This window comes from Lycium barbarum, chromosome 7, assembly GCF_019175385.1.
Source record: "Lycium barbarum isolate Lr01 chromosome 7, ASM1917538v2, whole genome shotgun sequence".
NCBI classification, from domain to species: domain Eukaryota; kingdom Viridiplantae; phylum Streptophyta; class Magnoliopsida; order Solanales; family Solanaceae; genus Lycium; species Lycium barbarum.
This window is the reverse complement of record NC_083343.1, coordinates 111,863,233-111,877,879: the sequence shown is the minus strand read 5'-3', so window position 1 is coordinate 111,877,879 and position 14,647 is coordinate 111,863,233. Positions and strand designations below refer to the sequence as shown.

Genomic DNA, 14,647 nt, shown 5'->3' with positions numbered 1-14,647 from the left:
TATCATCTATTATGTATATATTGATTTAATTACTCTTTTAACTGTATTAAGTAAGAAAATTACTTATGTTTCCGAAAAATATTTTTTACGAGAAACATTAGTTTTGAAAGCTACTTGTAAAACAAAAAGATTTTCAGCACGCACTTGAACAATAACAATCAAAAGTAGCTAGATTCCTACACTGTTCAATATAGTTGTCGGCTCTGCGCGTGATATAATTCAACAACATCCCAAAATAAACAAAAAAAAAAAAGACTAAAGACTAAAACAAAAAAGACAAAAAGAAAGACTAAAGACTAAAGACTAAAACGCATGTGTTTCAACTTTCATAATAAGTACGTCAACTCCAAGTGCAAAGGGTGAAAATCTTTTTCCACTCCAACTAGAAAAAATGCATGATTAATAAAATTAGAAATATATGTAAATATATATACTGTAGCTGTTTTTTACTAGCAAGGTGATTGGGTATCATGTCCATCTTGTGGAAATATTCCAAATCAGAGTAGTCATAGAGTGATAGCAGCTCTTAACTTTAATGGAGTATGTAATAACATAGGCCTCGGTAGCCTTTTGTGAACTCATTTATTATCTTATAGCGTTACCTTGAAGTCGTTGTTAGGAATCCATAAATTTCAAATTTTGATTTTATTGAGCAGAGAATAAGAAATATGACAACTACATGATGTTCTAATTGGTGACGTCACCAGCTTATTGTTTTAATGCATCGTGTTTTTGTTGACCTCCAAGAGAGAACGATTTGGTGGAATCTATAAAAGGAGTTACATTATTGGGAACTAAAGTACTAATGAATAGGCAAAACGTTTAAAAGAAACATCTAGAAAAAAGTTTCTGAAAATACTTAGTACTCAATAGAAAAAATGGAAAGTAGCCGGAGGTCTAAATCAGCTAAGGCAGGTCCAAAATTGGCAAGGAAGTATGTGGAGAAAAATAGAAGGATTTATATGAATTATCTCATTAACCAGCTATATTCCATGCTCCCTGCTCATGCCTCTACGTCTAAGGTTTGTTTTTTAAATTTCTTACTACTGAATTCATCGAGGTTTTGAAATTATTATGAGTTCAAAATATTATATTTATTAAAATATTAGTAGTTTTGTACGTATATATTCATGTTCTATATTGAAATACTGTAAAACCTTGAACATGTGAGTGGTCACTGTTATAGTTTTTTGGAGAAAGATGCAAACAACAAGGTAGAAAGAGGAATAAAAACTCATATAAATTTTACTAATCATAAACCTTTATATAAGCACATAAATAGAGTAGTAGACTCCTCTTACAACAAAAGTATTAGACAATTACTAAAAGTAAAAAACTGAACATTATACTAAATTAACTATTAGAGTTCTTCTACAACTAAACAACTAACTGTTCTAGAAAACTGTAGCAGTAACAGATGCAAAATCCAACACTCCTCCTTGTTTCTGTTGCTGCAATCTAGAAAAGTTGCTCCTCCTTAATTTCGACTCTAGCAATTTGTGCTTGTGAATTTCTTTTTTTGGTATTTTTGAACTTGCACACATCGATAACATGAGCCTTTCTTCTTGAACTCAATTTTCTTGCATTTTTTCATCACATGCTTCAACTATTTCTCAGTGACAATTTTTCTATTCCATGGATTGAAAGCAATTGTGTAACTTTGATTTTCAAGCGAAAGAGACTTATTCTTACACATTTTAAAATTGCTGAACTGATTCATCTTCACTGACCAAATATGAGAGTTTTCACCGGTGAAGGTTTGTGAGACATTCAAAGAGTGACTATTGCTTGTCATGGTTGAAAAAATAAGGTTAAAAGTATTATGGATTAAACTTTGTAATGGTTGAAAATAGCCCTCAGTGTTAAAAATAAGGACGAGTTAAAATGAGTTGAAAATAGCCCTGAGCGTTAAAAATAAGCACGGGTTAAAATGGGTTGAAAATAGCCCTGAGAGTTAAAAATAAGCATGTGTTAAAATAGGTTGGAAATAGCCCTAAGCATTAAAAATAAGCACGGGTTAAAATGAGTTGAAAATAGGTATGAGTTAAAAGTGATCGAAAGTATTTCTTCTTCAATGAATGCTCAGACCCATTAAGATCAATCAAGGTGCTGATACCACTGTTATGATTTTTTGGAGAAGATGCAAACAACAAGGTAGAAATATGAATAAAAACAGTCTCATATAAATTTTAGTAATCATAAGCCTTTATATAGGCACATAAATAGAGCAGTAGACTCCTCCTACAGCAAAAGTATTAGACTCTTATTAAAACTGAAAAACTGAATATTATAATACTAAATTAACTATTAGACTTCTTCTACAACTAAACAACTAATTATTCTAGAAAACTGTAGCAGTAACAGATGCAAAATCTAACATATATAAGCTATATCTGCTACTGCTTTAGAGTTCATAACCTCTAGGTTTACATCCACAAACTAAAAATTTCAGAAATTGATCTCTTTTTGACACCTAACTTTTTCTGAATTAGTGGCACATCTAGTTATATAAGAAGGTACGGTTTCAGCTGAACTAAACATCTTTTACTCACTGAAGCAATATGTGTCTGCGCGCGCGTGTGAAATCACTAAAATTTAAAGTTAGTACTAAATTCTGAATTCATAACTTTTAAAAATGTCAAAGGTTCAATGATTAAAAAAAATAAAGGTTGAACCACCTAAAATTCTGAATCCATCTTGAGATGAGATCATTGTTCCATCACCATCCAACTCTTATGAGTGAGATCATGCATGCATCCAATTATTTTCGTTTTCCCATAGGAATAACATCATTTGCATGCATGCAGACGCCAGCCTCCAGAGTGGATGCAGTTTATGGGTGCTGGGTTCATAACTTCATATGAATTCAACATTTTTAGCACAGAGTATAAATTTATATACAAAAATCTACTAAAATTGTAATAAATAATGGATATGAACCCATAACTTTAAAAGTATGTCGGGTTCAATTAGTGGTTCAAAGTATAATAATAAAGTAAGCATGCGAAGAAGCCAAGGCGATTCAACATCTACTATATATACCTAAACAATAATTAATTTTGTATATACAGTGTGATTTTTTGTCGAAAGGGGTTCGGATGAAACCACTTCCACCCACTTGGCTTCCCCCTGAGTTCAATGCTAAGAACCTTAAAAGTTGAACCCATAAAGCTTAAAAAATAGAGTATTTGTCTTAACTTTTTATTTATTTAGGACCTAGCAAGCAACTCAAAAAGAACTAGAATACATAACCCATAAACATCAAATCCTGGATCCGACGATCTACATGCATGTACTATATTTCTTATATATGCATCATTTACAATTTGAGTGCTGCAGGACAAAGTGGCAGTGCCTGATCAAGTACATGCAGCAGAGAAGTACATAGCTAGCTTAGATAAGAAATTGGAGAAGAAGAAGAAGCACTTGGAACAATTGAAAATGGGCTCAAAGACAACTAAGGCACGCCCTCAGATCGAATTCCATGAAATGGGTCCAAACATGATCGTGGTTCTGATAACTGGCCTTGATAATTTAGCCACTTTTGATAACATCATTCGATTATGCCATGAGGAAGGTGTTGAAGTTGTGTATACCAGCTTTCAACTCAATGGAAACTCTACACTGCAAATTTCTCATGAAACAAAGGTAATGATGGTATTATAAGGGTGTGTTTGGTAATAATGGAAAATATTTTTTTGGGAAACATTCTAAAAATAAGTTGGAGCTTGGACATATTGAGTCTGTTGATATTTGAAAAAAAAAGAAGAAGTAGTATTTGTAGTAAAGTTGAAAAGGGGCATATGTTTCAGAATCAATTACAAGGTAAGCTGCTATAGCTCTTGCCAACAAACCTGGTATATAAAGTTGTCTTTGTGCATGAAAATTAAGTTGAAATTTTGTGAGTGAAAACTTAAAAAACTCTTAAAACTTCATGTTGTTCAAGCTTCAAATTTCATATTTCAAATTTGAAGTTGAAATAATCAGTTAATTTGATAGACAAACACTTATTTAAAATTTTGAATAAATATTTATAGACAAATGAGTCCCTCATTTTGATGTTTTTGTTAGATTATGTAAATATTTAGTCAAAAATATTTTGTAATCTTCTACTTTAGGATAGCTATGTTAGAATCAATTAGTCAAATTAGTTCCTAATTTGTAGCCTACAATTATGTTGTAATGGATGTATATTAACCTATGGAATCAATGAGAATAATCACGGCAAATATTATCTTACATGATATCAGACTAGGTCTCTACAACCCTAGCAGCCGCCCACCTTCTTCGTCTCATCTTCTTCGTCTCATCTTCTTCGTCCCTTCCTTCTTCTCATCTCCATGGCTGACACGTCCAAGTTGCATCCTGCAACTACAATCACCAATATCAAATCGTGCATTCCTATTGTTCTTGACTATGAAGGAAGCCAATACAATAACTGGGCTACCCTCTTCAAGCTCCATTGCCGAGCAAACTTGGTAATTGATCACATATTACCTCCTGCCTCCTCCACTGTCCCATCCCCAACAACCGCAACCGAAAAAATTGCTGCAAAGGCTCTATAGGAACGGCTAGATGACATTGTACGACAATGGATATATGGTACGATATCGAATGATCTTCTCAACACCATCATTCATCAAGAGGACACCGCAGCCGAGGCTTGGAATCGCCTTGTTCATCTCTTCCAGGACAACAAATCGGCTAGGGCTCTTGCTCTTGATGCCAAATTTACAAACACCAAATTGGTGGATTTCCCGAACGTGAAAGCATACTGTACCAGGCTCAAGGTTCTTGCAGACAACCTCGCCAACGTCGGCCACAAAGTCTCCGACGAACGTCTTGTGCTCCGTCTTCTGCGTGGGTTATCGGAAGAATATAAGACTTTTCGAATAATGGTGCAGCACCATACTCCTCTCCCATCCTTTGACGTTGTGCGGTCGATGCTCGAACTTGAGGAAGATAGAAATGGCAAGGACGCCATTCACGAATCAGGTTCGAATGCTGCTCTCGTTTCCCACAATATTAATTCTCATAATTTCTCTGTTAATGGGCAGCCCAACAATTCTGAAAATACCTCCAATAATCGAGGAAATTCCCACAATCGTGGAAAGAAGAACAACCGCGGTCGTGGCGGCGGAAACCGCAACAACAACCGTGGTGGGAATGGCCAGAACAGCAGCGGGGGCAACCGGAACAACCACCAGACCAGTCTGCCCGCCGCGTCGCAGCACCAAGGAGCTCCTGCCCAGCCTTGGTTTTTCCCTCCTTGGGCTTCTTGGGGGCCACAGCTGTGGGCCACTCCACCGTGTCCCTACCCCACCACAGGGTGGCAGCAGCCTCGCGGATGGCAGCAGTCACGCCCAGCCCAGCCCAGTCGCAGCAGGGCATTCTCGGTGCTCGCCCTCCCCAATCATTCTATTCGGCAGCCCCTCCACCACAGCATGGTGGGCATGTGCCCACGGATATTGATCAGGCTATGCATACAATGTCCTTGAATCCGCCCGATGACAACAATTGGTACATGGACACCGGAGCCACATCTCACATGACCAACTCCCAAGGTACTCTCTCGTCTTCCTATCAAATGAGCAAAAACAATGGCATTGTTGTTGGTAATGGTAACATGATTTCGATTCATGGTTGTGGTCATACTTCCCTTCAAGTCAATCCCTCCCTAAACCTGAAAAATGTTTTACATGCACCTAAACTCATCAAAAACCTTATTTCCGTTCGTAAATTTACTATCGATAATATGGTTTCTGTTGAATTTGATCTTTTTGGTTTTTCTATGAAGGATTTACGGACAGGGAGCAAACTCATGAGATGTGAGAGTTCGGGTGATCTTTATCCATTCTCCAAAAATTATCGAGCCATTTCCTCTTCCGCATCATCTACTTTTACCGTCATCTCTCCTCATATTTGGCACTCCCGTTTAGGTCATTCGGGGGATGTAATTCTTAGTTCTTTACGTAGTAATAATTTTTTTTAATGTAATAAGGCTCGAAACAATGTTTGTCATTCTTGCCCTTTGAGGAAATTGATTAAAATGTCTTTTTATGACTCTCTTTCAACTACTACTATGCCCTTTGACATTGTTCACAGTGATTTATGGACTTCACTTGTTCTTAGCTCTTCCAGACACAGATATTATGTTTTATTTCTTGACAATTATACTAATTTTCTTTGGACTTTTCCCATCAAAACAAAGTCCCAAGTTTATGGTATCTTCTTGTCTTTCCGGATTTTCATTCGCACTCAATTTGAAAAAGAAATCAAAACATTTCAATGTGACAACGGGCGTGAATTTGATAATGGTCCTTTTCATAAATTTTGTGAACAAAACGGGATGCTTTTTCGATTTTCTTTTCCGCACACCTCACCCCAAAATGGTAAGGTAGAACGAAAAATTAAATCCATAAACAATATTGTTCGTACACTCCTTGCCCATGTATTTATGCCCCCCTCCTATTGGCATCACGCTTTGGCCATGGCAACGTACCTACACAATATTCTCCCTTCTAAAATCTTAGCATATAAGACACCCACTCAGATTCTTTATCAAAAGAATCCATCCTACTCTCATCTCCGAGTTTTTGGTTATCTATGCTTTCCTCTCTTCCCTTGCACACAAATTCATAAGCTACAATCTAGGTCCACTCCGTGTGTTTTCCTAGGGTATCCTTCCAATCATCGGGGGTACAAACGCTATGATTTATCGAGCCGAAAAATAATCATAGCCCGGCATGTGTGGTTTGATGAAAACTCTTTTCCATTTTCAAAAATAAATAATCCAACTCCTACCTCATATGAATTTTTGGGTGATGATAATTCCCCATTAAGAATACATTTGTTGCATGACCAGGCCAATGCTCCACAAATGCAGCCATTACGGCCCGCTCCCCCTCCTGCAACCCAACACCCGAACCTACCCATTTCCTCTCCTCCCTTGTCGCCTGTCCAGCAGGCCGCTTCCACCACCCCAGCTGCCCAACAGCTTCTTCCCTCTCCTGGCGCGGCCCCACTCTCTCCTGCCAGCAGTCCCGTCCTTGCCAGCCCCATCTCACCTACATTGCCACCAGTTACTCGCATGACTACACGTAGTCAAAATGGGATATTTAAGCCCAATTTGAAATACAAAAATCAAGCCTTAAGTGCCACCACCACCTCCATCTCTCCTATTCCTCGGAATCCAGTTGGTGCACTTAATGACCCGAATTGGAAAAATTCTATGCAGGATGAATATAATGCTCTTATTGATAGTAAGACTTGGGAGTTGGTCCCTCGTCCTTCAAATGCTAATATTATTCGATCTTTGTGGATTTTTCGGCATAAAAAGAAATCTGATGGTTCTTTTGAGAGGCATAAAGCCCGTCTTGTAGGTGATGGCAGGTCTCAGCGAGAAGGTGTTGATTGTGACGAGACTTTCAGTCTGGTTGTCAAACCGGAAACTATCTGTGTGGCTCTTACTATTGCTTTATCTCACTCTTGGCCCATTCACCAACTTGATGTAAAGAATGCTTTCTTACATGGCAACTTGAATGAGACTGTCTATATGTATCAGCCTTTGGGATTCCGGGACCCGGCTCGTCCTGATCATGTTTCTCTATTGCGTAAGTATCTTTATGGCTTGAAACAGGCACCACGGGCATGGTATTAGCGTTTTGCTGAATATGTGGCAACCAGTGGTTTCTCGCATAGCACATCTGACAACTCTCTCTTCACTTACTGTCGTGGAAAAGATACTGCTTACATTTTGTTATATGTGGATGATATTATTCTAACTGCATCTTCAGATTCTCTCAGACTCGGTATTATGTCCAAGTTAGCTACGGAATTTGCAATGAAAGATTTGGGTCCGTTGAGCTATTTTTGGGGGATTGCCATCTCCCGGGACAAAAATAGCCTATTCATGTCTCAGAGTTCTTATGCAGAGGATATTCTTGACAGGGCAGGCATGTCACAATGTAAGCCTTGCCCCACACCAGTTGATACAAAGGGAAAACTCAGCGCTACTTCGAGCGCCCCATATGAAGATCCTACGAAGTATCGTCGTCTGGCAGGTGCCTTGCAATACTTAACATTTACTGGGCCAGACATATCGTACGCGGTACAACAGGTTTGCTTGTTTATGCATGATCCCAAAGTCGAGCATATGGAAGCATTAAAACGCATTTTGCGTTACATTCGAGGTACGATTGAATTTGGTACACATTTATACAAAACCTCTCTACAGTCACTACTATCATATACAGATGCTGCTGGGGAGGATGTCCAGACACTCGACGCTCCACATCGGATTATTGTGTATATTTTAGGAACTTGATTTCTTGGTCTTCAAAGCGCCAACCTACTCTATCTAAGTCTAGTGCTAAAGCTGAGTATAGAGGGGTTGCTAATGTTGTCTCTGAATCTTGTTGGATTCGTAATCTGTTGCTTGAACTCAATTGCCCTATTCGTAAAGCAACTTTGGTCTATTGTGACAATGTGAGTGCCATTTATTTATCTGGAAATCCGGTACAACATCAGCGTACCAAGCATATTGAAATGGACATTCATTTTGTTCGCGAAAAGGTTAGACGTGGAGAGGTTCGTGTCCTACATGTTTCGTCCCGTTATCAGATTGCCGACATTTTCACCAAAGGTCTTCCGCGCATACTATTTGATGATTTTCGGGACAGTCTAACCGTTCGTAAACCTACCGCTTCGACTGCGGAGGTATGTTAGATTATGTAAATATTTAGTCAAAAATATTTTGTAATCTTCTATTTTAGGATAGCATATGTTAGAATCAATTAGTCAAATTAATTCCTAATTTGTAGCCTACAATTATGTTGTAAAGGATGTATATTAACCTATGGAATTAATGAGAATAATCACGGAAAATATTATCTTACAGTTTTGTTGCCTGAAATATTATTCACGATGATACTTTCAACCAAAAGAGAGAAAACAAATTCCGTAACCTTCGGATAGAAGTAAAATTCCTTCACTATTAACTCATATCTAGACTAAAATACTATTTTGTTTACTAAATCTAATGTTAATCTTTAATATTCCCGTCGTCCCATTTTATATGAAGATGCTACCGTTTGGGGAGTCAAATTTGAATTTTCTTTTACTATTATTTTCTCAAATGTTTTTTTAAATATTTTGAATCACTAGCAATGTTGACTTGTATTGCTTTTCATGCAGTTTTCAAATATGTAAGTTTTGTTTCTAAAAATTGAAGAATTTATAACCGAATTCAAAATCAACATTAAGTCTATATATTAACCCTCGTACTCCGAATCCCTTCACATAAATTGGGATAGAGGAAGTGCAAATTAAATAATGATTTTTCAAAAAATGACTTCCGCTGTACTAGAAAAACCATAAGTTGTCAAGTGTCAACTTCTTGCAAATCAAACTAGATTCGTTTAAACTTACATTTAATGTTTGATCTATTTAGGTGCAGATCAACAGAAGTTCAACAATAGAATTTAGAAGTACAACTCTGTGTGGTAAGATGAAGGAGTTGATTTATGGACCATCTTGCAGCAATGATATGGAATCCCAACTACATTTATGGGACTACATAATTGAATCTGGACTGAAAGAATTTGATGCACTGGAGTTATTACCAACAATAAGTCAAAATCCAAACATGCACTCTGGATTGATAGATTTTGATGCACAGGAGTTATTACCAACAAGAAATCAAAATCCAAACATGCATGGTTGCATGCAAAATGTTCAAGAAACCCCTAGCTCTTTGTGGAACTGAAACAATTTTTCATTAGACATGGAAACTGTAACAACCCGAATTTCTCAACACAAACACTAAGGATTTAGATAGTATATTGAACACAATAACTGGAAGATTACAACTGTAAAATGTAAATGAAACTACTAAACAACTGAAGAAATAAAATAGTAATCAGAAGGGGATGAGAAGACAGACTCCTAGAAAGGGGATGAGAGAACACAGAATTCTTCTTCACATTCAGCATAACCGTATTTGTCCCTCCAACCTCCTATTTATCAACCTGGATCCCAAAGATAGCCACATAACCTGGTGTTGGGCTTATTTGATAATACTGGGTCAGGCCCACTCATAACAATACTCCGTTCCTCAATAAGAACCTTGTCCTCAAGGTTCGAGTAGAGTAATACTGATATCTTAGTGGTGAACCTCATCATTGATTTCTTTCCCTTATAATTGAAGTGAAAATGTTGATGTCCACTAGTATCCTAGTCATAAGTTGGTGTAGCTTATCAGATTGAACCAAAATGAACCAGCTAGGAAGTGGCTGTCTCACTTCAATCAGAGTTGAAAATATACTAAGCAAATCTTGTGCAATCACGGTAAAAACAGAACAGTCAAGAACACTACTGAAATCATGATGCGAAACTGATGAATGCTGGAATTGTGCCACCAAAACTTCATGATTAACCTTAAAATATTCATCAATGAGTAATGTATTATCTGCTCTTGAAATGGAAGGACCTGGGAATGCATAAGAGGCACAAATAGTTAAGGATCCAACAAACAGGGTGTGATCACCTCCATTATAAGACCTTGCTCGTGGCATCGCTTGAAAATAAAAGTATGTTAAATAGCCTCCAAATGTATCTGTTGTAAACTTGAGCACACATTTTACTGGAATAGTCATGGGCATGGGCAAGTGTCGCATCAGATTAGCACCAGACAATGAAAATAGCAATATAACCAGTCCTTTTCTCCAAGGCAATATAGTTTCTCGTATTGTCAATGCCATTGAATGAGTATCTCGTTCAGCAGTAGAAAGGTAAGTAGAAGATGTAGAACTGACATAGGCCGATGCAGCAACAAATGACAAAGTAAAGGAAACAATACACCATTTCCGACCGGGATCCTACACTTTAGTCCTTTCTGGTGTGAGAAGTGCAAATTTAATGGCATAATCTGCAATGGCATTACCGGGTCCAATTTGTTGCAAGACCACTAAGCCAACTCCAACTAGCAGAGAATGTGCGTACTTCCCTTGGAAAAGTTCAAGCATCTTAGCCTTGGAGAGTATTTGTAGGATTTCTATGTAGTCTTTAACTTCAGTAATTACACCCCTCCCTCCAAAGAAAGCTGATATTTTCCCACACATTACAAACCTTATCAATGCTGCAATTTGTGTCCGTCTCTTTTTAAGAACAACATGGAGAGTAACAAGCAAGTCCTCTTCCGGTGAGAATATTCGATTGTTAAGATCATGTCTCAAGTAATTTATCCATCTCAAACTGCAATTCTTGTTGCAGCATTGCAGACCAACCAGTTTAAGGACTGAACTCCAGAATTCAATTGTTTGAAGGGCCTCCTCATCTGCAGCTAGTGCATAAGTGATCAACTCAAATAGAGTGTGCATGTGAGGCCCAAGCAACTCATAATATGTTGATGCCAACGTTTGAAAGTAAAGCTTCCCGTCTTGTTGTCCCAAGGGCTGCACCTGCAGGTGCTGCAGATAAGACTGTCCAACCACATTTTCTTGACCCTTTTTAATCATGATAGTATTGAGTGTCTTCCTTAGGAGATCCAACCAACCAACTTCCCAGAATTCAGCGGATACCTCCAAAAGAGAGCACTTCTTACGCTTAGAAGTATCCCAAAATTTCTCCACCGCTGTTTTTGAAGCCAATCGACCACCATTCCACGGAATTCGAGTAGGCACCTGAATTTTGTCAAAAAATACACAAGCCGACAGTCCAACAAACATCGTATATGCAAACTTCATGACAAACACTTTATAATAAACATCGCAAACAACACAAGAGTTCGGGCCAACGAATTGTCGGACTGTCCCTATCGATACTGCAAGCTCATCCCTACTGGAATAAACCCGCCCACTATCACTGGTGTGAAAAGCATGGACACACGGTGTTGCAAAAACTAGTTGTGGTTTGACTAACCCATGGATTATTGCAAAAGATCCACCAGTGACTTGCACTTCTGAAGGCATGGATAGAACATCAAGCTCACTCAGTTTGATAGGTTTACCAGGTTGTTCATAAACGAAGCCCCTGAATGCCATCACCGAAACAAACCCAGCTCTTTCAAATTCACAACTCAGTACATGGCTAAGAGGATTGGAGACCACAAGAAAAACTCCATAGAAATGCTTATGAAATGAAGAATAATCTACGATAATCTTACCGGGATCAAATGGAAGTTGTAAGAACCGATACCGATACAGCATTTCATCGAACACCTGGCAGGCTTTGGGCTGGCATTTGTATTTCGATTGCTGAACACAAAATTGAAGTAAATGTGAGTCCATGATATTGCTCCATGATGGATGAATAACCTGAGTTGCAACAACCGGAGCAACGAGCAAGGTAGCAAAAGGAATAGTAAACGCTTTAGGTGCCAGTTGACATAGCTCGTCGGATGTAATTCGCTGGGGACAACCATCAATCACCTGCTTCTCTTCGAAACGTCCCGCCGCATAATTCGAGGATAGAACTGAGTCTGTGAAGCTCTGCATAGGCGACTTTGCAACAGATTGTAAATCAGTTGCCGAATCTTCTATAAATACTGTCGCAGCACTCGCAGTTGCATCTTCCACGGTGGTTCCCTGCGTCACTGCTGGCGGCAAGATCGCGCGACTAGACATACGAGAAAGACACAGATGGATTTCTTGGAGTTTCTTCGACATACTCGAGTAATTTTCTTGTATTTGCAGTAGCAAACCAAGACTATGGGAATCCATAGAGTGCGAATCAATGAAAGCACCAATGTAACAACCCGAATTTCTCAACATAAACACTAAGGATTTAGATAGTATATTGAACACAATAACTGGAAGATTACAACTGTAAAATGTAAATGAAACTACTAAACAACTGAAGAAATAAAATAGTAATCAGAAGGGGATGAGAAGTCAGACTCCTAGAAAGGGGATGAGAGAACACAGAATTCTTCTTCACATTCAGCATAACCGTATTTGTCCCTCCAACCTCCTATTTATCAACCTGGATCCCAAAGATAGCCACATAACCTGGTGTTGGGCTTATTTGATAATACTGGGTCAGGCCCATTCATAACAGAAACAATTGAGATGTAAAATATCATCTCCTTGTTTAGTATCTTCATTCATGCAGATTAGTATTTGTTGTCAGTCTCAATCCTTCGATTTTCAGATTGGGATGAAGAGTACTTATCTTAGCTCTGTTTCATTTGTTGATAATTGTTATGAATGTGCTTGGTATGAAGAAAATTGTTATTCCTGAAAAATAAATGATTTTGTCACTTATATCATGTTTGGTAAGTAAACAAAAAATATCGTCCCAGGAGCAATAGTTTAGGCAAATGCTATGAAAGTGAAGATGGGTAGGTGGGGTGAGGTGAGGGGGTGTTGGGGAATGAGAAGGGGAGGGGGCAGAATGTTTGGGGCTCAGTGGCAGCCGAGGGGGTGGCGTGGGGCGGTGGCTAAGGGCAAAAGTGGGGGTGGGTGGAGTTTTGAGGATGGGAGCTTGGAAGACAATCAACATGGAATGTTATTAATATTTTTCTTCTTCTTCGTAATTAATTTTATGTCTTTTACTAACAATAATAAACTAGTTGAGGCTAGTAATCTTAACACGCAAAGAATGACAGAAATATGGAGGAAGGATGAGATAAACAAAATGCTAAAATGTAGGCGGAGAGGGGAGCACTTATTGAACGACTTGAGAAGTACCAACATCATTAGACTTAATTGAATTCATAACTCAAAAATTCTCATTATGTTTTTAGTTTATGTGGCGCATATTTTTTTTGGGTAATATATTTCAAAACAATGTTACTTTTTTTTATTTTACAAAGTAATTTAAAATAATTTATAATCACACAAATATTAATTAAGGCTCTTTAGAATTACAAGTATTAATGGATTTGATTTTGTTGACTTCGTATTCAATCAAATAATATCACATAAATTGAGACCAAAAGAATAATGATTAGGTCGTCCTGCTTTGGGCAAAATTTTCCTAGGGGACTTCCCATGTTATATGTCCTTGTCCAAAACGCTAATGTAATGTTTGTGTCTTTATTTTCCGTCAAATTCATTTGTAATAAGTCAATTGTCGTTGTTGCCAAGTAAATGAATATATGGACTTGGAGTATTTTAGGGGTAGCGTTTTCTTGAATTCTTAATAATTCAGCCGAAATTGGCACTGCTTTTCCACTGTGTGCTACTACAGAAGGAAAATAATTCTTATGTGATATCCATCCATCATTTCCTAACGGTAGGCATAGGTTTTTTCTAGGTTTTTTCATGTTAGAAGCTGCTTGTAAAACAACGGTGATTTTTAACACTGACTGAAACAATAATAATTGAAAGTAGGTTCCTAATTATTTAATATTTTCATCGCGATGGCTCTTCCAGTTAATTTAACTCGACGATATCAGTTGATTTTGTTAGTAAAAAGTTGGAACAATATTGATCATTACTCAGATTTGCTTAATCCTCCTTGTTTGGTATTGCTTGTGCTTGTTTTCAGGGCAGAGCTAAGGTATCAGAAGGGAGTTCATCGCATCCGAACCTGGCCCCTTCATCAAAAAATTACATTATATAAAAGGTTAAAATTATATTTTATGTTTATATAATGAATGTTAAATCTCATTGATTTTTCATTTATTTACTTAATTGTTTATATT

At 37.7% G+C, this 14,647-nt stretch overlaps 1 protein-coding gene across 1 annotated transcript; it reads left to right on the top strand.

The window, feature by feature from the left end:
• Positions 1 to 823: 823 nt before the first annotated feature.
• LOC132601747 (transcription factor bHLH162-like) lies at positions 824 to 9,766 on the top strand. Its single transcript, XM_060314812.1, has 4 exons — positions 824 to 1,022; positions 3,340 to 3,648; positions 9,452 to 9,636; positions 9,724 to 9,766. Exons 1-4 carry the CDS (start codon positions 879 to 881, stop codon positions 9,764 to 9,766), a joined length of 681 nt encoding a protein of 226 aa, XP_060170795.1. The 5' UTR covers positions 824 to 878.
• Positions 9,767 to 14,647: the final 4,881 nt, after the last annotated feature.

What these genes read in the sequence shown, in the direction of transcription:
- LOC132601747 (XM_060314812.1), top strand. Translation starts at nt 879, where the DNA reads ATGGAAAGTAGCCGGAGGTCTAAATCAGCTAAGGCAGGTCCAAAATTG. An exon ending in CTCATGCCTCTACGTCTAAG is followed by an intron (nt 1,023 to 3,339) that starts GTTTGTTTTTTA and finishes TGAGTGCTGCAG; the next exon opens with GACAAAGTGGCAGTGCCTGA. An exon ending in TTATTACCAACAATAAGTCA is followed by an intron (nt 9,637 to 9,723) that starts AAATCCAAACAT and finishes CATGCATGGTTG; the next exon opens with CATGCAAAATGTTCAAGAAA.